Source organism: Heterocephalus glaber, unplaced genomic scaffold (assembly GCF_053883595.1).
Source record: "Heterocephalus glaber isolate CG9 unplaced genomic scaffold, H.glaber_assembly_v1.0 deba00000809, whole genome shotgun sequence".
In the NCBI taxonomy this organism is placed as follows: Eukaryota; Metazoa; Chordata; class Mammalia; order Rodentia; family Bathyergidae; genus Heterocephalus; species Heterocephalus glaber.
In genome coordinates, this window is record NW_028258163.1 from 12,649,387 (window position 1) to 12,676,969 (window position 27,583).

Here is a 27,583-nt window from a genome sequence, read left to right on the forward strand (position 1 = left end):
GTCTATTCTCCTGTTCATTCTCAGTAATCAAAATCTCTGCTCGATCTTGGGAGGCCCCAACTTTATTGGAGCTTCCTTTCTGGCCAAACTTAAAACATTTTAAATCATTCTGCTGGGCTCTTTGCTCTTGATTCGCAACGTAAGTCTGGCTAAAAGTCCCCAAGAGTAGTCATGCCTCTGCCTCAACATTGGATTGCCTTGAAATTTGTTCTGCAAGATTAATTAGTCTGCCACCCTTAATCTTAGTCTCAGGCAAAGTCTCTGGACATGAGTAAAATGCAGACAAACTTTCTACTAAGACATAACACACATTGTCTGAAGTTCAACAACCAATGCAGTTCTTCTTCCCAGCAGAGACCTCCTGAGCCCAGTTTTTATCAGCAGTATTTCTATCAGCCTTATGGCCTTCTGAGCTCTGACCAGAATCTCCCATACAGTAAAGCTTAAGGTGTTCCAGCTCTCCTTTTTCATCCAGCATCTCCAAATCTTTCCTCAAGCCATTCACAATTGCTCTTGAATGACATAGTCAGGTATAGTCATAGCAATGACCCCACTTCTCTGCTACCAAATTCTACCTTAGTTACTTTTCTAGATCCAATCAGCTCAAAAAGCCTCACCTATGACCACATGAGGCTTTGGAGGGACATCTAGACCCAAACCATAACAATGGTGTTGATAAACTGGATATCCAGTTATAGAACATTGCAACTAGATCCCTTTATCTTTCCCTGTACAAAAAATGAATTCAAAATAGATCTCTGTATAGACCTGAAACTTTCAAACTCCTAAAAAACCCACACATGACAAAAACCTAAAAACATACAAAGACTTCCTGAATAGGTCCAATAGCACAGGAGAAAAGAGCAAGAATCAACAGTTAGAACAACCTGAAATTAAAAATTTCCTAAAAAAACCCACTAAAAGAGTGAAGATACTGTCTAAGAAATGGGAGGAAATCCTTACCACCTATTCTATTAAGAGAGGATTAGTATCTATAAAATTATATCTATAATGTATAAAGAAGTAAATAACCCTTATCACCAAAAGGTAAATAGCCCAATCAATAAATGAGCCAATGAATTGAATAGGTACTTCTGAAGAGAAGAACTACAAATGGCCAATAAGTATATAAAAATGTTCAGCATCTTTAGACATTAGGGAAATGCAAATCAAAATTACATTGGCATTCTACCTCACCCCAGTCATGATGGCTATCATGAAAAATACAAATAATAGCAAATTCTGGAGAGGGTGTGGGGAAATGGGAGCCTTTCTATACTTCTTGGGCAATGTAAATTAGTACAGCTCTTATGAAAATCAGTATAGAGGTTACCCTAAAATAGTAAAAATAGGGCCACTGTTGGATTCAACTATACCACTCTTTCACATGTACCTGATGGAATTAAACTCATCATCCTATAGGATGCCAATGGACCCATGTTTCTTGCTTTAGGGTTTATAAGAACAAAGCCCACCAACAGATGAATGGAAAAATAAAGTGTGGTGTATATATACTATGGTATATTATTCAGCCATAAGGATGAACACTGTCATTTTTAAGAAAATAGATGGAATTGGACATTGCCATGTTGAGTGAAATGAGCCAGACCTAGAAAAACATATATCACATGTCCTCCCTAATATTTAAAACCTGAAAGAAAGAATATCAAAGTAGAAGGGAGACTTATTAGAGAAGAGGAATGGAATAAAAGGGAAGAAAGCATAAAGCATGGTATTGGAGGAATGCATATGATTAAAATTATTGCATTGAAATCAAATATTTCCTACAATCAATAGACTACGATGATAAAAAAATTTCTAACACTAATATTAAGAACACACATACACCTACATGAAGATTTTAAAGTTATTTTTAACATGGTGTTATGTATACATCTTTCCCTTTACATATTACTAAAACTACTAGGTCATCAAAATATGATCAAATACATAATAAATTTTGCTTTGCATATCAGAACTATGATGGCTATGATTAGTCTTACACTTTGAGAGAGTCATTGAGCTATATATACCCTATTCATGAGGTTTGGATAATTTCCATCCTACAGAAAAGATGGCGGAGGGCAAATTTCATGTCCTTGTTGCGTAGGCTGTAGATTAAAGGGTTTAAGGCTGGGGTCACCACAGAATAAATCAATGTGATGATCTTGTACATAGTAACTGAGTTGCCAGATGTGGGACTCACATACATCACCATTATGGATCCATAGAACAGAAACACCACAACCAAGTGTGATCCACAGGTGGAGAAGGCCTTTCTTTGGCCAGCTGAGGAAGGAACCTGAAGCACAGCTCTGAGCACCAGAGCATAGGATCCAAGGATATACAGAATGGTGATAATGATGATAAGAGACCTCACAGAATAGAATACATTCTCTATGATGGGTGCAGGAGCACAAGACAATGCCATCAGTGGGTCTACATCGCACAGAAAGTGATCAATGATGTTAGGACCACAGAAAGGTAGTTGAGAAATGAAGAAAATAGAAATTGAGTGTCCAAGGAAACCAATGAGCCAACAAAGACACACCAAGACACCACAGAGCTGGCCAGTCATGATGGAGGGATAGTGCAGTGGGTGGCAGATAGCCAGGTATCGATCATAAGCCATGACAGAGAGGCAGAAGCATTCTGTTGTGCCCAAGGAAAAGAAGAAGTAGAATTGAATGAAGCACCCAGAGAAGGATATGGTCTTAGTTTTGGAAAGAAAGTTGGCCAACATATTGGGGACTGTGCATGTCACATACCAGATTTCTAGGAAGGAGAAGTTGGCCAGGAGCATGTACATCGGAGTGTGGAGTTGGCGGTCCCATCTCACTGCACAGATGATAGCCATGTTCCCAGTCAGAGTCAGCATGTAGACCAACAAAATCATTGAGAAAAGGATGATCTGGATGTTCCAGGGTCCCGGAAAGCCCAAGAGGACAAAGTGAGTCACTGTGGATATCCCTGACTTGTTCATAGTCCCCAGACTGTGGAGAGAAGAAAGATGGATGATAACAATTTGCTTTGCTGCTGAAGCAACTTGAAGACTATTTTTTTTTGTGGAAAAAAAATTGTATTTTGGAAGAACTCACTACATAAGGTGACAGAATTCCAAAACTGAATTATATGAAAATATACATCACAATTTCTTTGTACAATAGGTGAGGAAAAATCTGCAGTACAGAAGAATAGAGGCAAAGAAATATGGAGTACTAAGAAGGGTATGAGGGCAAAAAGCATTTTTAACAGCAAACCCAGAAATAAAAAGCCAGTAGCTATGCATGCTTTATTTATACATCCTTAATATTGGGCAATTGAGGGCAAAAATAAAACCAAACAAGAATTTCGTATTTCACTAAGTTGAATTTAGGACCAACAGTTTTTTGTTTGTTTGTTTTTTTAGTTCTTAGGGATAATAACTAGGTTCAAGAGCTCTCAACAGCCAGAAAGTGTTATTGCTACATCCAATCCAAGGGTGCAACTAGAATACAAAAAAGACAAAGCATCTAGTGATGACCACTCCTCTGGCATCATCATTACAAATCAATTAACTGCTTATTAACTATTTCAGTATTTGTACTAAATGATTTGAGAACTTTCTGGCAGACAGAAGAGACTAAAATGTATAATAGATAATGTAAAATAGGAAGAGAAGGGGAAAAGGGGAAGGGGAAGTGGGAGGGCTAGGGGAAATGAAAGAAGGGAATGGAATTAATATGTGAAAATGAAAAAATGGAAACAATGTCTTTGTATATAGGGAGGGATGGAGGGGTTGAAGGGAGGGACAGGGAATGGGGAAAAAATAAGAACCAAGAGAGACTATGTAACGGTACAAATTTCCATTGATGAATGTTGTATACCTAAAATGTACCAATAAAATTAATTAAAAAAAACAAAGAAGATAGAAAAGTTTAGTAAGTGAAAGGAGTTTAATGAAGCCTTACTAGTTTAAAGGAAATTAAATGGAAACTTTTAATCCTAATTGGTTTTCATCTGATATGCTTTAAGGAATCTTTTAAAACTGATAAACAGGTAGCACCACCCCCAGCCCAGAGGAGGAAGCTTCCACATCGCTGTGCCACGGCTCCCAGCCCAGAAGAGGAGTCTTCCGTGTCTCTGTGCCACCACTACCAGTACACAGGAGGTGAGCCGTTAGGGCCCCAGCAGCAGCCCCCACCCCCTGCCCTGTCGAAATGAAAAGACACATAAGCCTCAAAACCAGACTTCCAGATCACCTACACCCAAAGGGAAATGAGACGGAACACTGATACTCAAGCACCTGGACTCTCTGAACTGGCAACAAAAGAGGATCTGGAAAAAATGAAATCAGAAATAATTTCTTAGATAACAGCAGAGATTGTGCCCATAGTGCAAGATATGATTAATAAATCTAGAGAGGAGTTGAGGAACATGATGGAATCCCAACATGGAGAACAAATGGAATCCATAAAACAGATACAAACAGATTTCCAGGAGATTAAAACTCCATCGAAAGTCTACACAGCAGAATGAACCAATGTGAGGACAAAATTTCAGATAGAGAAGATAAGATTGCAATTAGTGACCAGGAAAAGAAAAATTGCTTTAAAATTGTAAGTGACCATGAGAAATCAATCCAGCAGGTGCTGGACAATTCAAAGGAGAATAACATAAGACTGATGAGAGTCAATGAAGAAACAGGAGAGAGTGCAGATGACATAAAAAAAGACTGTTCATGGAAGTGATGGCAGGAAACTTCCTAAGCAGGGGAAAAGAACTTGATGTACAGAAAAGTGAGGCATATAGGACTCCAAATAGCCTTGATCAAAAAAAATCTACACATAGGCATAGAATTGTTAAGATTCCAGAAACCCAACAGAAGAACAAAGTTCTACAAGCAGTTAGAGAAAAGAAACAAATCACATAGAAAGGAAAGCCCATCAAAATCACAGCAGACTTCTCTATACAAACCCTCAAGGCAAGAAGAGCTTTGGAGTGACATATTCCAAGCCCTAAAGGAAAACAACCTCCAACCCAGATGGATGTACCCTGCAAAACTATCTTTCAAAATTGATGGAGAAATAAGATACTTTCATGACAAAGAGCACCTTAGGAACATCATGAATACCAAACCAGCACTCCAAAAAATTTTAGACAATATCCTAGGAAAAGACAAAGAGGATCACAACCCCAGGAAGCCCAGTAGAATGATTCCATCAGGCAGACAGGAAGTTAAATGCAAAGGGGAGAATCCAACAAAAAAAAAGTCATGACAATGATGTCAATATTTATCAGTTATAACCATCAATGTTAATGGTCTCAATTCACCAAAAGAAACAGGCTGGCAGAATGGGTCAAGATCCAACAATATGAGGCACACAAGAAACACACTTAATTAAAAAAGAAACTCATAGATTGAAAGTTAAAGGGTGGAAAACAATACGCTGTGACATATGAACCCGAAAAAAAGCAGGAGTAGCTATCCTCTTTGCAGATCAAGTGGATTTCAAATCAACACTGATTAAGAGAGACAGAAGGACACTACATCCTTGTAAAGGGAACAATCTAAGAGGAAGAGATGACAATCATAAATATTTATGCACCAAACACTAGTGCGCCCAACTATATGAAACAAATACTAACGGACATGAAAAATCATATAAGCACTAAAACAATAGTAGTGGGGGACCTCAATACCCCACTGTCACAAATAGATAGATCAACTAGACTAAAAATAAGCAACGGAATACTAGAACTCAATCAAACTCTTGAACAAATGAACTTAACAGATGTTTACAGAGTGTTCCACCCACAAAATCAGAATACATATTCTTTTCAGCTGCATACAGGTCATTCTCCAAAATAGACCACACACTCATAGAACATATTTAAGTAAGTCCAAAGGAATTGAAGTTATCCCCTCTATATTATTAGATCATAGTGCAATGAAATTGGAGATGAGTAGCAAAAGAAACTACAAGAATTTCATAAACACATGGAAATTGAACAACACACTTCTGAATAACCAGTGGGTCACAGAGGAAATTAAAGAAGAAATCAGACAGTTCCTTCAATTAAATGACAATGACAGTACAACATATTGGAATCTATGGGACACAATGAAAGCAGTCTTACGAGGGAAATTCATAGCAGTGAATACTCAAATTAGGAAAACAGAGCGAGCCCAATTAAGCAACCTGATGCTGAACCTCAAGCTTCTAGAAAAAGAAGAGCAGGACAAACCTAAAGCTCATACAAAGGAGGCAATTATAAAGATCAGAGCAGAAATCAGTGCAATGGAGACTAAGAGAATGATGCAAAAAATCAATGAAGCCAAGAGTTGGTTCTTCGCAAGAATAAACAAAATTGACAAACCCTTAGCGAACCTTATCAGAAAAAGGAAAGAAAAGGCCCAAATCCATGCAATTAGGAATGAAAAGGATGAAATTACAATGGACCCAGCAGAAATCCAGAGGACCATCAATACTTACTTCGAAAACCTATATGCCAATAAGTTGGAAAACACAGAAGAAATGGACAGATTCCTAGAAACGTATGAGTTACGAAAGTTGCATGAAGAAGATCTAATAATTCTAAATTACCCAGTATCAATCAATGAAATTGAAAATGTAATTAAAATCTTACCAACTAAGAAAATCCCAGGTGCTGATGGCTTCACCACTGAATTCTACAAGATATTTAGAGAAGAACTACTGCCACTACTGTTTAAACTCTTCAATGCAATTGAGAGGTAAGCAATACTCCCAAATTCATTCCTGGAAGCCAGCATCAGAGAAAGCAAAGCAGAGAAAGACCCAACCTGAAAAGAGAACTATAGGCCAATCTCACTAATGAACAGAGATAAAAAATCCTTAATAAAATACTGGCAAATAGAATGCAGAAGATTATCAAGATCATACACCCTAATCAAGTGGGAATCATCCCAGGGATACAGGGATGGTTCAACATACACGAATCAATTGATGTAATACACTATATCAACATAGCCAAGGACAAAAACCATATGTTCATCTCAATAGATGCAGAAAAAGTGTTTGACAAAATCCAACAGGCATTTATGATAAAAATCCTACAAAAAATTGGAATAGCCAGTCTCTATCTTAATCTGCTAAAAGCCATCTGTGAAAAACCAACAGCCATTATCATACTAAATGGTCAAAACCTGAAGTCCTTCACACTAAAATCAGGCACAGGAGAAGGATGTCCACTATCACTACTCCTGTTCAATATAGTTTTGGAAACATTAGCCACAGCAATTAGGCAAGAGAAAGAAAAGGAATCAAGATAGGAAAGGAAGAACTCAAGTTGTCCTTATTTGCAGATGACATGATACTCTATATAGAAGACCCCAAGAACTCCACCAAAAGTCTTCTAGACTTAATAACCAAATTTTGTAGAGTAGCTGGATATGAGGTCAACACACAAAAATCAATAGCTTTCCTCTACAGGAACAACAGACTCACTGAGAGATAAATAGGGCAAACAATTCCTTTCACAATAGCATCCAAAAAACTGAAATACCAGGGAATCAACCTAACAAAAGAAATCAAAGACCTCTTCTCTGAAAACTATGGCACTCTGAAAAGAGAGATTGAGGATGATATCAGAAAATGGAAAGCCATCCCCAGCTCCTCGGTAGGAAGGATCAACATAGTGAAAATGGCCATACTTCCAAAACTGCTATATACATTCAATGCAATCCCAACCGAAATCCCAGTAGCATTCTTCACGGACCTTGAGAAAACAATCCAAAAATTCATTTGGAACAAGAAGAGACCTAGAATAGCAAAAGCAGTTCTAGGTAACAGGGACATGACAGGGGGTATCACAGCCCCCAACTTGAAACTATACTACAGAGCAACTGTGATAAAACTGATAAACAATGAATAAGGAAAGAAAACCTGCTAAAATCTTTTAGAATTTACACGATTCTTATTCTACTACATGAAAGCATTATTTGGTACAAGGTGGTATGTGGATGTACATGAACAGTATATATATTATCCGGATCATGTTGTGCTATGTACAGGTCTTTACAATTTTTCCTGAAGGTTAAAACAGTTCATCAGAATTCAAAATGCGTAATCATCTGAAAGTTGGCACTTGTTAGGCTCTTGTCAGCATTGATGACTGGCATGTTTTATTGCAGCCCAATTCCAGCCAGTGTTTGCCAACTTGTTACGACAGAAGCCCAGCAATAGGTAGGCAGAGTGCAGGAAAACAGTGCCATGTTTCTCAATTGTAGACTCTGAAATAAGTGAAATTTCTAGCTGTTGAATAAATGTCACTCAAAAGCAGTTTCTTGGCTTTTTCTTACACAGCGGGCAACTTTATTTATCCTCACCCGGTTCATGAAGAATAGAAATGCCAACATCACCATTTTTATCAACATTGGGGTGCAAATGTATCAGGAGGACCAATAATAAGGACATCCCACAGGTAAAGATCACTGTCATCTATTAAACCTGCCGAAAAGCCTTCCACTGGATTTTTGTTGAGTTCTGCACGCTGTCTTCGCAGGAGCAGCCCTGACTGCAGCTCTGTCATCCTCCCCGCCAAGGGCCTGGGGTGGCGCCTGGGCTACTGAAGGTCTGGGACAGGCTCTGGGGACTGCTGGAGCTGGGTGTGCTGAGGAACCCGACCCCAGACCGAAACGCCGAAGCTGAAGGAGGCCGGACTGGGGCAGCGGAAGCGACGTCTCCCTGCCGGTGCGAGTTCTCTCGGTCCGGCTTTTCCCACCGAGCCTCACGCCCGGAAAGGGAGGGTACCTAGGCCGACTGGGCGCCGACTGGGCGCACCCTGGAACTTTGCTGGCTCGCTTCCCTCTTTCAATCCGCCTGTCGGCCCCGCCGTTGTCTTCCCCTGCCACTGCCTCCTCTTGGAGATTTCTTAGGACAAGGAGTTTGACTCTTGCAGGCACTGGATAATCTAAAAGAAGCTTTGAACAAATCTTGCTGAATTCTGCACATGCTGTTTGGCAGACCCGCAATGTTTTATCCATTCTGTGTTTTTTTTTCTCATACAACAGAAGACGATGAATTAAATGTCATCTTCTTTAATTCAGTGTTAAAATGCTTGCTTATCGTGTATAAAGCCCTGGGTTTGATTCTGAGCACCGATAAAACAAAACAAAACAAAACATCACAAAACAAAACACCGGAGAAATTAGAGATATCTAGAAATAGAGGTAAAAATAGTGTTCTATACCTGGTTTGTTTTTCAGTGGCAGTGGCTCATATAAAAGAATTACTTCATGCTATTCACCCTAGAATAGGAGGACATATATGCCATAATTTTCAATAGTTTAGGATAGAGTGGTTAACTTGAATGATTCATGGTTTCACATTATTTCACATTCTTTCTGAGTTTTATTACATTACAGTTTCAATCTCTTTTTAGCAATATTAGGAGAATATCAACAAAGACATTCAAGTGACAAGTTTTAATGTATTTTGTTTTTTCCTATTTAAAGATATTTATATTGTACTATAGCTCATTCATAATTTGATATTTAATCCTTTTTTTTTTTTTTTGGTACCAGGGATCGAACTAGGGTCCTTATGTTTTTAACAACGAAGTATAAGTTTTTCACTTCCCAATGATTAATTTTACATAATTTATCATGTTTCTCACATATTTAAAAAGTGGTGTATCTTTAGAGAGGAATGTAATATACGATGTTTTGGAGGTGAAATGAATGATCATCAAGAATTTTCTTCTAAATCCTTCTGACTATGCTGTCAGAGATTTTTCCTTATTTTGAAGATATTACTTTAGTTAACTGAAAAAATCTGCTCAATATTTAAAATCACAAGTATTCCCCTTCTAAAATTCTTCCCTAAAGTGTTAAAGACATCAAATTATACATGCATATCCTTGTTTACAGCAGCACAATTCATAATAGCTAAATCTTGGATGGGGCCTAAATGCCTATCAATAGATAAATGGGTAAAGAAAATGTATTTACACACGATGGAGTACTAATCTACCATAAAAACAAAAAACTTAAGTCATTTGTAGAAAAATAGATGCACCTGACACCATAATATTGAGTGAAATGAATCAGACATACAAGCTTAAATATCAGATGGTTTCTTTTACATGAGAAAGCAAAATTATAGATAGATCATAAGAAGCAGAGAAATAAAAAGGGGAAGGGGTCAAGAGATGGAGGAAAAAGAGAGGGAGGGGATAAAAACATTAAGATGTAGTGTGTACACGTACCAACTCCACACAAAATGTAAACTTTACTGCAAAATGTAGTAATAAAATAAATAGAAAAAAATCACAAGATACAAGAAAATAAAAGATGGTTGATCATATAATAGACCCACATTTCAAAATTTTGCAAAATTTCGAATACTATCATCAAGAAGATGCTTTTTAAAGACTCAAATTCAAGTCAGAGAAAGTATTGCAATGCTAACTTTAGTATAATACACAGAGAAATTTTTAATCATATATATTTTACCTTTTTGGATATGGAGATAATTTGCTTTTAATATGTTTTTGATAGAAATGACGTTTGTATTACTCACTGAGCATAATATAATGGAAAACTATGCTATTGAGATTTTATCACATAAGATCAATATATTTATTATTATGTAGGTGTTGAAGGCTCAACAAATTATAATGCATTGAGTGAACTATGAATCAACTCATCTAGAAACAATGTACCCTACTTTGGAACTGATTATGTCAGAGCAGGCTGTAGTCTGCCTGACAAGAAATGATGAAGAAAAGGAAAATGGAAGATGAAGTTCAATGAGTTTCAATTTTTAAAACTGTGCCGATAATAGGAACTAAATTAACTCATGTTGATGGTCATTTTCTAGAGACATCATGAACAAATGGCTCCTCACCAAGGAGTTCTAAAGAGTCCCCATCTTCTCAAGCAAGAAGCCTTTCTCCAAACAAGATGAGAGAACAGAGAGCTCCCACTTGCCTTTGGAGTGCAACAAGTGGAACACTGATTCTGAACTTACTGACTGTGACCCTCAGACATACTACCCACATATACTAATAATCTGAAATAAAAAGTTGTAAAATAAATAAGTACAATGTACAAGATGGAATTTTAATTTTTTGAGCTATAAACTACTTTTGTTGAGATTAAAAATAGCAAACAATCTCAGAAAACCCTTGCAGAGAGAGGATGGTAAATGAATTTCACAGAAAATTTCTACGTAATTGTAAGAAGTAGTTCCTAAAATAGACACCATCAAACTATGGGGAATCTTAGTCTTCATACACACTGATGTGATTTTATGTCTTCTTTTCTGGGCCACTTCTATAGCACAGATGAATAATCAAATGGATAAACAGGGTAGAACTGAGAAGGGAACAAATGAAACAAACAATCAAAACCAAAACAAACCAACAAGCGAACACTAAGAAAATACCAGTTTTGTCTTTGTTTCAATCTCTGCAGATAGAGTTATTTCCACACTATTTTACTTAAGTTCTCTACAAAATGATAACATTCCTGGTGCTTCAGCAAGTTCCTGAGAAGGGCAAGAGAACTGTTCATAACTTTGTTAATATTTGGTGCATTGATTTTGAAGTATATGAATTCCATGGTCATCTAAACACTCAGAGGGAGTTCATTTTTCTTTTGGTTATAAGCTTTAAGAAAAAATGATATTCTTTGACCTTCTGTCTCTTGGCCATACTGAATGAACAAATGTAGAGATGAGCAGGTCCACCTGCCATGTACGATAATAGCACTGTCCCTCAGAGAAGACATCCTGTAACACCATGAAGCCTTCCTAGATCATTTTGGAGGGAGTGCAGACAGAGGTTACAAAGATCTCTTCCTGGTTCTATGTGAGAGCTTCATGCATGGCCAATTTCCCTTCTCTTGTACCCTAAGCATCTAGTGGCCTATTTCTTACTGTGTAGACAATGTGTCAGTTCAGTTTATGCCTCATGGTAGGCAGTGTTGAAGATTATCATGTGTCTCTGCAAGTGAGCTTGTAATGTTGTCCTTAGGGAGTTTTCCTTTTTGCCTGGAGATTTCATTGATAATTTTGGTAAATTGCTCTATAGGGATTATTAAAAATAATGTGCTACATTAACTGAGCTTGAGGTGGGCATGGTCTTCTTAAGTTTGTTTTTCAAACAGGATATGTGATTTTGTGCAATGGGATACATAGACTCTCTGATTAAATGTCTTCCTAAGGGCCAATTTTCCTTAGATAATTTCATATACAGCAGATGAGAAAGTACAATTTGTGATTATCAATATAAAACTCAGTATTTCTAAGAAACATTATCCCCTAATGCCCCAAGCTTTTACTCATTGTTTCCAAAGATGCTTTGGTGGAAATGCGCTTCAGCATTTTATCACCTATCACCAGGGCCTTCCCTTTCTCATACTCCTAATACCCTTGAGAAGTTGGTACAACTGTAGAATATGCTTTCATTTTGACTAGATCAGTGTCCCAGATGATGAGCTTCCTCTTTCAGCATAGATTTTGTGTGTAAAAATGGACTTTGTTTTCAGCATCATTTTCTCTGAGTACTTTTCTAAATGAGATTTTTTAAATTCATTCATTAAGTTTATTGGTACATATGAGGTATACAATATGATTACACTCATCATTGGGAATTTGTACCTATACATGATGGTTTTTATTTTTTCCCCCATTACTCTGACCTCCCTTCCACCCCTCCCGATTTACAAAGATTTTGTTTTCATTTTTTCCTTTTCTCATATTTTTTTCCTTTCCTTTCTTTCCTTTTCCTTATCCTCCCACCCCCACTTCCCCTCCCCCTTCCCCTTTGGAACTTTTCTTTTTATTTCACATTATCTATTATACATTTTGGTCCTTATTTACATTTTCAGTTTATCACACCAGAGAAACTATTTGGTATTTACATATGTGTGTCCTATTTATTTCGCTTAAGTGTGTGGCCTCTATGTGCATCCATTTAGCTATAAATGTCTCTAGTTTCTCATTCTTTATTGCTGAGTAGTTCTCCATTTTATTAAAAAATCACATCTCCTTTATCCAGTCACCAGTTAATGGGCATTTTGGCTGTTTCCAAGTTTTAGCTATTACAAGCTGTGCCGCTATAAACATGGATACATATATATCATTGTGGGTATGATGTTTTTAATTCTTTTGGGAAGATACCCAGAAGGGGAATAGCTGATTCAAATGGGACCTCTAATCCTAGTTTTTTGAGGTATCTTCTCCATACATATTTCCACAATGGTTGCAGCAGTGTACACTCCAACCAACAGTGGAGAAGTGTTCCTTTTCCCCCACAACCCCACCGGTGTTTGTTATTGGTTGATTTGTTTGTTTGTTTGTTTGTTACCGGGGATCAAACTCAGAACCTTGCACTTGCGAGGCAAGCAGCAAAACCACTGAGCTAAATCCCCGGCCCTGGTTGATTTCTTGATAGCAGCCATTCTTTCTGGATTGGGGTGCAATATTAGCGTTGTTTTCATGTGCATCTCTTGAATGACCAGTGATGTTGAACATTTTTTTACATGTTTCTTTGCTGTTTCTATTTCTTTGTCTGAGAAATGTCCATTCATTTCAGATGCCCATGTTTGGATTGGGTCTTTAAATTTGGGAGCTATGAATTGTTTAGGTTCTTTATAGATTCTAGATAGTAGACCAATATCTGAGGAACAGCTGGTAAAAATGTTTTCCCCACACTATGGGTTTTCTCTTCACCATGTTGGTGGTTTGTCTTGCTGTGCAGAAGCTTTTTTTTTTTTCTTAAATTTTTATTGGTACATTTTAGGTATACAATACATTGACATTTATCTTTGGGTGCTTGTACCTGTGCATGATGTATCTTGGTTCTTATTTTTTCCCCATTACCTGTGCACCCTTCACCCCTCCACCCTTCCCTATTTACATAGACTTCATTTCCATTTTTTTCTTTTCTCATAATTTTTCCTTTCCATTCTTTCCTTTCCCCATCTCCTCCAAGCACCCCTACCCCTTTGGAACTTTTCCTATTTCAAAGTATCAATTATTAGTTATTAACCCTTTTAATCCTTATTTACACTTTCAGTTTCTCACACTAGAGAAACTATTCGGTATTTACACATATGTGTCCTATTTATTTCACTTAAGAGTATGGCCTTAATATGCATCCATTTAGCTATAAATGACTCTAGTTTCTCATTCTTTATGGTTGAGTGTACTCCATTTTATTAAAAAACCCACATCTTCTTTATCCAGTTTCCAGTTGATGGGCACTTGGGCTGTTTCCAAGCTTTAGCTATTACAAACTGTGCTGCTATAAACATGGGTGTACACATATCGCTGTGGTATGATTCTTTTAATTCTTTTGGGAAAATATCCAGCAGGGGAATAGCTGGGTCAAATGGGACCTCCAGCCCTAGTTCTTTGAGGTATCTCCACACTAATTTCCATAGTGGTTGCACCAGTTTGGACTCCCACCAACAATGGAGAAGGGTTCCTTTCTCACCACACCCCTGCCAGCATTTATTATTGTTGGATTTCTTGATAGCAGCCATTCTTTCTGGGGTGAGGTGGAATCTCAGTGTTGTTTTCATCTGCATCTCTCAAATGACGAGTGATGTTAAACATTTTTTCATATGTTTATTTGCTGCTTTTACTTCTTTGTCTGAGAAATGTCTATTCATTTCAGATGCTCATTTTTGAATTGGGTCTTTGAATTTGGGGGGTCTGATTTTTTTCAGTTCTTTATATATTCCAGATTGTAGCCCTTTGTCTGAGTTACAACTGCTAAAATTTTTTTTCCCATATTGTCAGTTGTCTGTTGGCTCTGTAGGTGGTTTCTCTTGCAGTGCAGAAGCTTTTTAATAAAATGAAATCCCAGTTGTTGATTCTTTTGGCTAGTTCCCATGCTATTGAGGTTTTGTTCATAAAGTCTTTTCCTATGCCAATATCTTCAAGAGTTTTACCTAAGTTATCTTCCAGCAAGTTTAGTGTTTCTGTATTAATATTTAGATCTTTAATCCACTTTGATCTTAGTTTAGTGCATGATGATAGATATGGGTCTAGTTTTAATCTCTGCCAGGTTGAAATCCAGTTTTTCCAACACTATTTATTAAATAGGCTATCTTTCCTCCAATGAGGGTGGTTGGCTCCTTTGTCAAAGATTAAGTGGGTGAGTATGTCTAAAGTTGTTTCTGCGTCTTCTAATCTATTCCACTGATCCTCGGGTCTGTTTCTTTGCCAGTACCATGCTGTTTTTATCACAGTAGCTTTGTTGTATAGTTTCAAGTTGGGTATTGTGATACTCCAGTCATTTCTCTGTTTCCCAGAATTGCTTTTGCTATTCTAGGACTCTTCTTGTTCCAAATGAATTTTTAACTTGTTTTCTCTAGTTCTGTGAAGTATATTGTTGGAATTTCAATCAGCATTGCTTTACAGCTATATAGTAGTTTTGAAAGTATGGTCATTTTCACTATATTGGTTCTTCCTACCCAGGAACAAGGGATGTCTTTCCATTTCCTTATATCCTCCTCGATCTCCTTTTTCAACGTGCTGTAGTTTTCAGTGTAGAGGTCTTTTGCTTCCTTTGTTAGATTGATTCCTAGATATTTCATTTTTTTGGATGCTGTTGTAAAAGGTATTGTTTCCCAAATTTCTCTCTCAGTGAGTCTGTTATTTGTGTATAAGAAGGCTGTTGTTTTTTGAGTGTTGACCTTATATCCAGCTACTCTATTGAATCTGTCAATTAAGTCTAGAAGTCTTTTAGTAGAGTTTTTTGGCTCTTCAATGTAAAGTATAAAATCAGCAAATAATGATAGTTTAACTTCTTCCGTTCCTATCTTTATTCCTTTTATTTCTTTCTTTTTTCTAATAGCTGTGGCTAATGTTTCCAGAACTATATTGAACAGGAGTGGTGATAGTGGGCATCCTTGTCTTGTTCCTGATTTTAGCATGAAAGTTTTCAGTTTTTGACCATTTAGTATGATGCTGGCTCTTGGTTTTTCATAGATAGCCTTAATCAGGTTGAGATAAAGACCTTCTATTCCAATTTTCTTAGCATTTTTGTCATTAATGGGTGTTGGATTTTGTCAAATGCCTTTTCTGCATCTATTGAGATGATCATATGTTTTTTGTCCTTGACTCTGTTAATACAGTGTATTACATTTATTGATTTATGAATATTGAACCACCCTTGCATCTCTGGGATAAATCTGACTTGGTCAGGGTATATAGTCTTCTTGATGACCCTCCGTATTCTGTTTTCCAGTATCTTGTTGAGGATTTTTGCATCTATGTTCCTTAGGGAGATTGGCCTGTAGTTCTCTTTTTGGGTTGGGTCTTTCCCTGGTTTTGGAATCAAAGTAACACTTGCTTCCAGGAATGAATTTGGAAGCCTTGCTTCCCTTTCAATTTCCTTGATGAGTTTAAAGAGTAATGGCATTAGTTCTTCTTTAAATGTCTTGTAGAATTCAGCAGTGAAGCCTTCAGGACCTGGGCTTTTCTTTGTTGGTAAATATTTTATTACATTTTCAATTTCACTCATTGTAATTGGTGTGCTTAGAATTTCTATATCTTCTTCATTTAACTTTGCCAATTCGTATGTATCCAGGAATCTGTCCATTTCTTCTGTGTTTTCCATTTTATTAGAGAACAGGTTCTCGAAGTAGGTATTGATGATCCTCTGGATTTCTGCTGAGTCTGTTGTGACTTCCCCTTTTTCATTCTTAATTGCATAGATTTGAGCCTCTTCTTTCCTTTATTTGATAAGGTTGTCTAAAGGTTTATCGATTTTATTTATTCTTTCAAAAAACCAACTCTTTGATTCACTATTTTTTTGTATCTTTCTCAGTCTCCATTGCATTGCTTTGTGCTCTGATCTTTATCATTTCCTCTCTTTTGTGAGCTTTGGGTTTGTTATTCTCTTCTTTTTCGAGGAGTTTGAGGTTCTGCATTAGGTTATTTATCTGAGTTCGCTCTGTTTTTCTAATATGGGCATTCAGTGCTATGAATTTCCCCTGTAGAATTGCTTTCATTGTGTCCCATAGATTCCTGTATGTTATACTGGCATTATCATTTACTTGTAGAAACTGTCTAATTTTTTCTTTAATTTCCTCTATGACCCATTGGTTGTTCAGGAGGGTGTTATTCAATTTCCAGGTGTTTGTGGGAGTTTTGGAGTTTCTTATGTTATTGATCTCCAATTTTATTGCACTATGGTTTGGTAATATACAGGGGGTAATTTCAATTCTTTACCTTGACTTAGACATGTCCTATGAGCTAGCATGTGATCTATTTTGGAGAATGACACATGTACATCTGAAAAGAATGTGTGTTCTCATTTTGTGGGGTGGAACACTCTCTAAATATCTATTAAGTCCATTTGTTCAATAGCTTGGTTCAATTCTTGAATTTTGTTGTTAATTTTTTGTCTAGATGATCTGTCTATTTGTGATAGTGGGGTACTGAGGTCCCGCACTACAATTGTATTAGTGTTTATTTGGTTTTTCGTGTCCATTAATATTTGTTTTGTACAGTTGGAGCATTCATATTTAGTGCATATATATTTAGGATTGCCATCTCTTCCTCTTGGATTGTTCCCTTCACAAGAATGTAATGACCATCTTTGTCTCTCTTAATTAGTTTTCATTTGAAATGTGCTTTGTCTGCAATGAAGATAGCTACCCCTGCTTTTTTCTGGGTTCCTGTGGCATGGAGAGATGTTTTCCATCCTTTTACTTTTCATCTATGAATTTTTTTTTGAGTTAGGTGTGTTTCTTGTACACAGCATATTGCTGGATTTTGCTTCTTAATCCATTCTGTCAGTCTATTTCTTTTGATTGGTGAATTGAGGCAATTAACATTGATAGATATAATTGATAGATATTGACTCATCCTGACAAGGATGTTTTACTGTTGTTGGCTCTTATTTCTTTTTCCCCCTTTCCCTTTAGTTTCTTACCTTGCCTGGTGGCTTCACTCTGCTGAGCCTCATGGAGTTGTGACCTTCATTGCCTTTTGCTAGGGTATTCCTTAGAATTGTTTGGAATGCTGGTTTGCTGTTCATGAAATTTCTCAGGTGTTCTTTGTCATGGAAGTATCTAATTTCCCCATCAATGTTGAAATAATTTTGCAGGATACAGCAGTCTAGGTTGGAAGTTACTTTCTTTTAGTGCTCGAAATACTTCATTCCAGGCTCTCCTTGATTTGAGGGTTTGTGTTGAGAAGTCTGCCATGCTTCTGATGGGCTTTCCTTTACAGGTGATTTGTTTGTTTTCTCTAACTGCCTGTAGGATTTTTTTCTTTTGTTGGGTTTCTGGGATCTTAACTATTATATGTCTAGGTGTAGATTTTTTTGATCTTGGCTGGGTAGAGTTCTATATGCCTCACTTATCTGTATGTCCAATTCTCCACCTCTGACTGGGAAGTTTTCTACTATTACTTCTGTGAACAGTTTTTTTATGTCAGTTGTACTTTCTCCTGTTTTTTCGTGGACTCTTATCAGTCTTATGATATTCTTTTTTGCATCATCTAGCAGCTGCTGAATTGATTTCTCATGGCCCCTTACTATTTTTAAGAAATCTCTGTTTTCTTGGTCCTTAACCACAATCCTGTCTTCTATATCTGATATTCTATCTTCAGATTCTCTTAATCTGTCCTGCATGCTTTCAATCGAGATTTTAATCTCCTGAATATCTGTTTGAATCTGTTCCATGGATTCCATTTCTTTCTTATGTTGCATGACCATGGTTTCCATTTCTTTCTTATGCTGGGCATTCATGGCTTCCAGCATGTTTCTGTGCTCATCTATTTTTTTTTTTTTTTATCAGTTTCTGTTCTAGGGCCTCTAATCATGTCTTTCACTCTGCTCACCATCTCTGTAGTTATCTGGGAGATTATTTCTGCTTTGAATTTTCCTACAGCCTCATTCATCTGTTTTGCTTCTTCCTGCGCTATCAGTTCCGGGTGTCCCGATGGTTGATTATCAGACTTTTCCACCTCATTTCCCTAGAATTTGCCTTTTCTGGGGTGGAAGTCTGAGTTTGTGACTTGCTTAAATGTCTTCTCATTTTGTTTTTTTTTGGTACTGTCCTTGGTTTAGTTCCTGGGTTAATATTTTGAATTTGTTTATTGTAAGTATCTTTGTTGATGTATTTAGAACCCTTATGGAATGATTGCTTCTTAGAGGTGTCTTCCAGATATCGCTGGTCTTTAGGTTTTGAGTCTCTAATGGCTCTGAGGCTATCTCATTTTCATTATACCAGGAAGGACAACTGATTAGATCAATCACATCTTAGCCCAGGTGATACAATCAGCAACACCCTAGCATCAAATACATCTTAGAGAATGACAATTTGTGGTAGTTATTATTCTATCACCTTTAAAAATGAAGGACCTCCTTCAGGGTATGTCTATGTTGTCACAATAGACTTGGGCAGCAGGGTGCAGTTATGAGTCTCAGTAAGCTAGTCCCCGAGCCATGAGATTCAGGCAGATTTCTGTCTGCAAGTCCCAAGTTGAGCTCCCTGTTCTCCTGCAGGGTTGCACTCTGCAAGATTTTACTGCAGGTTTCAGCTGCCTTTCCCCTGAAGAAAGTCCGCATTCCAATGGGGGCTGATGATCCCTCCAACTTACCAAGCACAGTGATCTGGTGTGCCTTTATTGCAGCAATTCTCTTCACTTTTCCAGTGGGCTTGTTTTCATCAGGGAGTCTGAGAGAGGTCTTCTCTCTGTTGTTCACTTCTGGTGCTCAGGACAATGGCTTGTATGTCCCCCTGTGCCTCTGTAGTGTGGAACCAAGTAGCTGCACAATCAAATAGCCAGAGGCAGGGTTGGGGGGGTGGCAGGGGTAAGGGGTGAGGGCGGGGTTGTTGTTGGAGTCACCTGAGAGGCCAAGCTGTCAGCTGGTGGGTGTGTCCGAGGGGGTCTTCCTCACCCTGTCTTGGTCACAAGCCTGTCTTGGTCACAAGCTGGTGGAGCAATCCGGAGGAAGCAGGTCCCAGTCAGCCTGCTACTGCTCACCCCTGCTTGGCCAAGCTGTTGGCTCCAGAAGCTTTTTAATAAGATAAAATCCTAGTTTTTGATTTTTGTGCTAGTTCATGTGCAACTGAAGATTTTTTCATGAAATCTTTTCCTATGTCAATGTCTTTAAGGGTTCTCCCTAACCTCTCTTTCAGCTGGTTTAGTATTTCTGTTTTAATATTTAGATCTTTAATCTATTTTGATTTTAGTTTAGTGCATGGTGAGAGATATAGGTCTACTTTTAATCTTTGGCAAGTTGAAACCCAATTTTTCCAGCACATTTATTAAAGAGGCTATCTTTCTTCCAGTGAGTGTGTTTGGTTCCTTTGCCAAATCTAAATGAGATTTAACAGTCCTATAGTACTGAGGGCAAACCTTTTAGAACTTTCAATGATAACAAACATCCCACTGTGGCATGCATGCCATAGGTTTGCCATCACTGCTATATAATCTTCTGAGAGGTACCTGTTGTCTCTCTAACTGACATGGAAACTGTAGCACACAGACAAAAATATGTTCAGTGCATTGTTATTCCATATTGCACATGTCATTGGGCATTGCCACTAATTTTGGGAGGAAGCATATGATTAAAGATCCTAGTAGGAGTGTGTACAAGGCAAAATTAGGAGATGGATCACATGAGGTACAAATTTTACCCCCGTAATCAGTAGGGGAGAAGAGTGTATGGAGCTGGAAGGAGAAATAGAAAGGTTTTTACTTTTTTTTGGTACTGGGGATCGAACTCAGGACCTTGCGCTTGTGAGGGAGGTGGTGGCACAACTGAGCTAAATCCCTGGCCCCAGAAAGGTTTTTACTTTATCTCTTAAATTATAGAAGTTTGAAGCATGGAGATATGAATCATGGTCTGTTTTTGGTGTGAAAGACAACCTCAAACATGGAACGTGTCCATTGCTATTTTTTAAAAAATATTTTGATGACCTCTTAATTTACTATTTTTAATAATATTTACTTTTTTAATCTAAAAGATTGACATCTTTCCCAAGATTTCATGTCTAGGTGCTATTGATATCTTCCAATAGCTAGTTTATATCATGAAAAAGGAATATACATAGTTGATTTTCTATAATACATGTGTATTTATACACCAATAACAGAATTATTCAGTGATGGCATGCATGTTTGAAACTTTTATGGAACATTTATCTCAGTGAACAGATTGAACAGCTAAGGATCCTTGAAAGTTAAATCTCTCCCTCTACATACATATGAGCCAGATTACACATACTGGTGTCATTATCTGATGTTATTATGAATAACTAAGGTCTGAAGTGACCCCATCAGAATGTAAATTAGTGCAGTCATTAAAGAAACCATTATGGTTCCTCAAAAAATCAAAAAACAGTTCTATCAGGGCAGGGGATTTAGCTCAGTGGTGCTGCTGCCTGCCTCACAAGCACAAGATCCCAAGGTTGATCTCCAGTACCAAAAAACAAAAAACAAAAAAAAAGTTCTATTAAATGATTCAGCTATCCTACTGTGTGGAAATGAAGTCAGAATACAAAAGAGATGCCTGAATATCCAAGTGTATTGAGCACTATTCATTATAGTCAAGATAGGGAATCAGCCTAAGCACCTGTGAACAGATGAATGGATATAGAAAATGTGGTATGTATACACAATAGAGTGCTATTCAGCCCTAAAGAAGAATGAAATCACGTAATTTGCACGAAAATGCATGGAACTAAAGAATATCATGTTAAGTGAAATACAAGAGATGATCAAAATATATGGTGAATATTTAAATTAAAATAACCTATTGAGGTAAAACACACATTTCCATTAGTCTCCTCAAAATACTCCCTATTGCTATGAACACACTTATCTAATTATTCTTGTCACTTTCTGAAGCAGTTCTGCAAATCCACTTTTGTTGACTTTTTTATGATGTGTGGTAAAAATGTCCCATGAATTCTGCTGAGTGCCATCCAATGGAAATGCAGATCCTTAAAATCATTACTATGTGTATTCATTCATCTACTAACTCATTAGATCTGACACTGTGGGGCCTCTGACTCTCCCTCAAAATGAAAACAACCATGAAAGTAAACATTTTGAATTGATTCAAGACATTGAAGCAGTAATTGAAAGGGAAGCAATACTCCTGAATTCATTGCTGGAAGCAAGCATCACCTTGTTCCCCAAAGCAGAGAAAGACCCAACCAAAAAAGTGAACTATAGGCCAGTCTCACTAATGAATATAGATGCAAAAATCCTTCATAAGATACTGGCAAATAGAATGCAGAAGATCATCAAGAAGATCATACACCTTGACCAAGTGGGATTCATCCCAGGAATGCAGGGATGGTTCAACATACGTGAATCAATTGATGTAATACACTATATCAATAGAGCCAAGGACAAAAACCATATGATCATCTCAATTGATGCAGAAAAACATTTGACAAAATACAACACTCATTTATGATAAAAACCCTACAAAAAATTGGAATAGTCTCTACCTCAGTCTAATAAAAGCCATCTTTGAAAAATCAACAGCTAATATTATACTAAATGGTCAAAACCTGAAATCCTTCACACTAAAATCAGGCACAAGAGAAGTATGTCACTATCACCACTCCTGTTCAATATAGTTTTGGAAACATTAGCCACAGCAATTAGGCAAGAGAAAGAAATAAAAGGAATAAAGATAGGAAAGGAAGAAGTCAAATTGTCATTATTTGCAAATGACATGATACTCTATATAGAAGACCCCAAGAACTCCACCAAAAGTCTTCTAGACTTAATAACCAAATTCTGTAGAGTAGCTGGATATGAGGTCAACACACAAAAATCAATAGCTTTCCTCTACAGGAACAACAGACTCACTGAGAGAGAAATAGGGCAAACAATTCCTTTCACAATAGCATCCAAAAAACCTGAAATACCTGGGAATCAACCTAACAAAAGAAATCAAAGACCTCTTCTCTGAAAACTATAGCACTCTGAAAAGAGAGATTGAGGATGATATCAGAAAATGGAAAGACAATCCCTGCTCCTGGGTAGGAAGGATCAACATAGTGAAAATGGGCGTACTTCCAAAGCTGCTATATAGATTCAATGCAATCCCAATTGAAATCCCAGTAGCATACTTCACAGACCTTGAGAAAACAATCCAAAAATTCATTTGGAACAAGAAGAGACCCAGAATAGCAAAAGCAATTCTAGGTAACAGAGACATGGCAGCAGGTATTAGAACCCCCATGTTGAAACTATACTACAAAGCTACTGTGATAAAAACAGCAATGGTACTGGCAAAGAAACAGACATAGGACCAGTGGAACAGATTAGAAGATGCAGAAACAACTCCAGACACACTCAGCCACCTCATCTTTGACAAAGGAGCCAAATACCCTCATTGGAGGAAAGATAGCCTCTTTCATAAATGGTGCTGGGAAAATTGGGTTTCAACTTGCCAAAGATTAAAACTAGACCTATATCTCTCACCATGCACTAAACTAAAATTGAAATGGATTAAATGTCTAAATATTAAAATAGAAATGCTAAACTGGCTGGAACAGAGATTCTGTAGAACTCTTGAAGACATTGGTGTAGAAAAAGATTTTTATGAACAAAACCTCAGTTACCTGTGAAAGAGCACAAAAAAATCAAGTGGGATCTCTTTTTACTAAAGAGCTTCTGCAGAGCAAGAGAAACCACCAACAGAGTGAAGAGACAACCCACAATGGGGAAAAAATTTTTCACCTGCTGTTCCTCAGATAAAGGTCTACTATCTAGAATCAATAAAGAAGTTAAAAAAATCAGACCTCCCAAATTTAAAGACCCAATTCAAAAATGAACATCTGAAATGAACAGACATTTCTCAAACAAAGAAGTAGAAATAGCAAATAAACATACAAAAAAAGTTCAACATCACTGGTCATTCAAGAGATGCAAATAAAAACAATGCTGAGGTTCCACCTCACCCCAGTCTGAATGGCTGGTATCATGAAATCAACCAATAACAAATGCTGACAGGGCTGTGAAAAAGCGTGTACCCTGCTCCACTGCTGGTGGGAGTGTAGACTGGTGCAACCACTGTGGAAAACAGTATGGAGATACCTCAAAGAACTAGGACTGGAAGTCCCATTTGACCCAGCTATTCCCCTGCTGGGGATCTTCCCCAAATAATTAAAAGATTCATACCACAGTGATATATGTGCACCCATGCTTACAGCAGCACAATTTGTAATAGCTAAAACTTGGAAACAGCCCAGTTGCCCATGAACTGGAGACTGGATAAAGAAAATGTGTTTTTAAAAAGTAAATGGAGTACTACTCAGCCATAAAAAGAGAAATTAGAGATTTTTGTAGCTAAATAGATGCACATTGAGGCACTACTCTTAAGGGAAATAAATAGGACACACGTGTAAATACCGAATAGTTTCTTTAGTGTGAGAACCTGAAAGTGTAAATAAGGACTAAAAGGTATAATAGATAATATGAAACAGGAAGAAAAGGGGCAGAGGGGAAGGGGAAATGGGAGGGGTAGGGGAAAAGAAAGAAGGGAGTGAAATTAATATGAGAAAATGAAATGGAAACAAAGTCTTTGTAAATAGCGAGGGATGGAGGGGTTGAAGGGAGGGCAGGGGAAGAGGGACAAAAGAAGAGCCAAGAGAGATTGTGTAAAGGTCTAAATTTCCAATGATAAATGTCGTTATATTGTATACCTAAAATGTACCAATAAAATTAAACTTAAAAAAAAGACATTGAAGCAGTGACTGTAGTGCAACTAAGGACACTGAGAAGAGAAATTTCAGAACTACTTCAGAAAGTGGCATGAATTATGTGGTAATTTGCAGCAAGTGGGAGTATACTGAAGAAGAAATACAAATGGCCAATTAGTTTACCAAAAATATTTAACATCTTTAGACATCAGGGAAATGCAAATCAAAATTGCATTGGTATTCCACTTCACTCCAGTCACAATGGTAATCATCACACACACACACACACACACACACACACACACACACACACACACAAATCACTTCTGGTAAGGATGGGAAAATAGAGTTCTTCTACACTTCTGATGGGAAAGTAAAGTAGCCAGTTCCTTTGGAAATCAATATTGTGGTTCCTCAACATAGTAAAAATAGGGCCATTGTTTAATTCAGCGATACCACTCTTTGGTGTATAACTGATGGAATTAAAGTTAGCATCCTTCGGCCCACATTTATTGAAAGAGGATTTACAATAGCCAAGCCCACCAACACATGAATGGAAAAATAAAATGTGGTATATATACTCAATGGTTTATACCAAGGATGGCGAACCTATAGCATATATGCCACAGTCAGCTGTTTCTTATCACTGAAAGCTCTAAAAGGTTTACCATCACTGGTATATACTATTTAGCCAAAAACAAGAACATTTTGTCATTTTTAACAAAACAGATGGAATTGGAAATTGTCACGTTGAATGAAATAAGCCAGACTCATGAAAGGCAAATGTCACATGTTCTCCCTAGTATGTGAACTCTAGAAGAGAGAACGTGAAAGCAGAGGGGAGTCTATTATTAGAGAAGGGAAAGGGAATAAGGGAGAGGGAGGGAGTGTAAAGGATACTATGGAGAAATGGGTGTGATCGAAATTATTGCACTGAAACCCAGTACTTTACAAAATCAACAGGCATTAATAATAAAAGGGAAATAGCTGCTAAAACTAATGTTAAGAGTGCCCACACACACACAAAAGAACATTTTTAAGAGTCATTTTTGCCTTAAGGTTGGTGATACATCTCTTTCTGTAACACATTTTGAAACTAGAAGGTCATCAAAATATGAGCAGATACTTAATAAATTTGCCCAAAATGTCTATGATAGCTATGATTAGCCTTTCACTTCGAGGGAGTAACTGGGTAATACAAACTCTATTCATGAGATGTGGAGAATTCTCATTCCACAGAAAACATGGCAGAGGGCAAATTTCATGTCCTTGTTGCGTAGGCTGTAGATTAAAGGGTTTAAGGCTGGGGTCACCACAGAGTACATCAGTGTGATGATCTTATGCATAGTAACTGAGTTGCCAGATGTGGGACTCACATACATCACCATTATAGATCCATAGAACAGAGACACCACAACCAAGTGTGATCCACAGGTGGAGAAGGCCTTTCTTTGGCCAGCTGAAGAAGGAACCTGAAGCACAGCTCTGAGCACCAGAGCATAGGATCCAAGGATATACAGAATGGTGATAATGATGAACATAGAGCTCAAAGAATAGAATAGATTCTTTATGATGGGTGTCGGGGAGCAGGACAATGCCATCAGTGGGTCTACGTCACACAGAAAGTGATCTATGATGTTAGGACCACAGAAAGGTAGTTGAGAAATGAAGAAAATCAGAATTGGGTATCCAAGGAAACCAATGAGCCAACAAAGACACACCAAGACACCACAGAGCTGGCCAGTCATGATGGAGGGATAATGCAGTGGGTGGCAGATAGCCAGGTATCGATCATAAGCCATGACAGAGAGGTAGAGGCATTCTGTTGTGCCCAAGGAAAAGAAGAAGTAGAATTGAATGAAGCACCCAGAGAAGGATATGGTCTTAGTTTTGGAAAGAAAGTTGGCCAACATGTTGGGGACTGTGCATGTCACATACCAGATTTCTAAGAAGGAGAAGTTGGCCAGGAGCATGTACATCGGAGTGTGGAGTTGGCGGTCCCATCTCACTGCACAGATGATAGCCATGTTCCCAGTCAGAGTCAGCATGTAGACCAACAAAATCATTGAGAAAAGGATGATCTGGATGTTCCAGGGTCCCGGAAAGCCCAAGAGGACAAAGTGAGTCACTGTGGATATCCCTGACTTGTTCATAGTCCCTAGACTGTGGAGAGAAGAAAGATGGATGATAACAATTGACTTTGCTGCTGAAGCATCTTGAAGATTTCTTGGGACAAGGAGTTTAACTCTTAACAGGCATTGGATAATCTAAATGAAATTTTGCATAAATTCTGCTGCATTCTGCATATGCTGGTTGCCTCTCTCCCAATGTTTCATCCATTCTAGGATTTTTCCCCCTGTGGCAGAAGAGAAAAATCAACTAAATGTCATCATTAATTCAGTGGTAAAATGTTTGCTTAGCATGTGCAAGGCCCTGGGTTAGATCCTGAACACTGATAGAACAGAACAGAACAAAACAAAGAAACAGATCACAACAAAACATAACACTAGAGAAATTAGAGAAATCTTGAAGTAGAAGTAAACATAGCGCTTTATACCTAGTTTATTTTTCTGTGAAAGTGGCTCATATAAAGCAATTACTTAATGCTATTTACTTCAAAACAGGCAGACATGTATGCCCAAAACATTGGATTAGAATGGTTAAGTTTGAGTGTTTTGCGCCTTGACATTATTTCAGATTTTCTCTGGTGATATTTCTATTACATTATATATTCAATCTCTTTTTAGTAATATTAGGATACTATCAAGAAGGATATTGAAGTGATAAATTTTATATCTTTTTCATTTTCTGATTTAAAGAATTTTATATTGTATTATAGGTCATTCACAATTTGATAACTCATTCTTTGCTTTTAGCAATGAAAGGTCAAATTTTCACTCCCTGATGATGAATTTCATG

General features: G+C 37.5%; 3 protein-coding genes across 4 annotated transcripts in view; 1 reads left to right on the forward strand and 2 right to left on the reverse strand.

The window, feature by feature from the left end:
* Ttc5 (tetratricopeptide repeat domain 5) overlaps positions 1-27,583 on the forward strand; it is a 102,313-nt gene that overhangs the window by 72,683 nt on the left and 2,047 nt on the right. The window contains exon 10 of one of the 2 annotated variants that reach the window (XM_087207281.1): positions 10,845-11,005. The exons of the other annotated variant lie outside the window; for it this stretch is intronic. Within the exon in view, the coding sequence (XP_087063407.1) occupies positions 10,845-10,931 (87 nt within the window). The 3' untranslated portion in view covers positions 10,932-11,005. Of the gene's footprint in view, positions 1-10,844; positions 11,006-27,583 lie in introns of those variants that run through there. 2 annotated transcript variants of the gene reach the window in all.
* On the reverse strand, positions 1,509-2,988 carry LOC101715894 (olfactory receptor 11H7). Its single transcript, XM_004865070.4, has one exon. It carries the CDS (start codon positions 2,981-2,983, stop codon positions 2,039-2,041), a length of 945 nt encoding a protein of 314 aa, XP_004865127.1. The 5' UTR covers positions 2,984-2,988; the 3' UTR covers positions 1,509-2,038.
* On the reverse strand, positions 25,873-26,829 carry LOC101716231 (olfactory receptor 11H7-like). Its single transcript, XM_004865071.3, has one exon. The coding sequence runs from the start codon at positions 26,815-26,817 to the stop codon at positions 25,873-25,875; it is 945 nt and encodes a 314-aa protein (XP_004865128.2). The 5' UTR covers positions 26,818-26,829.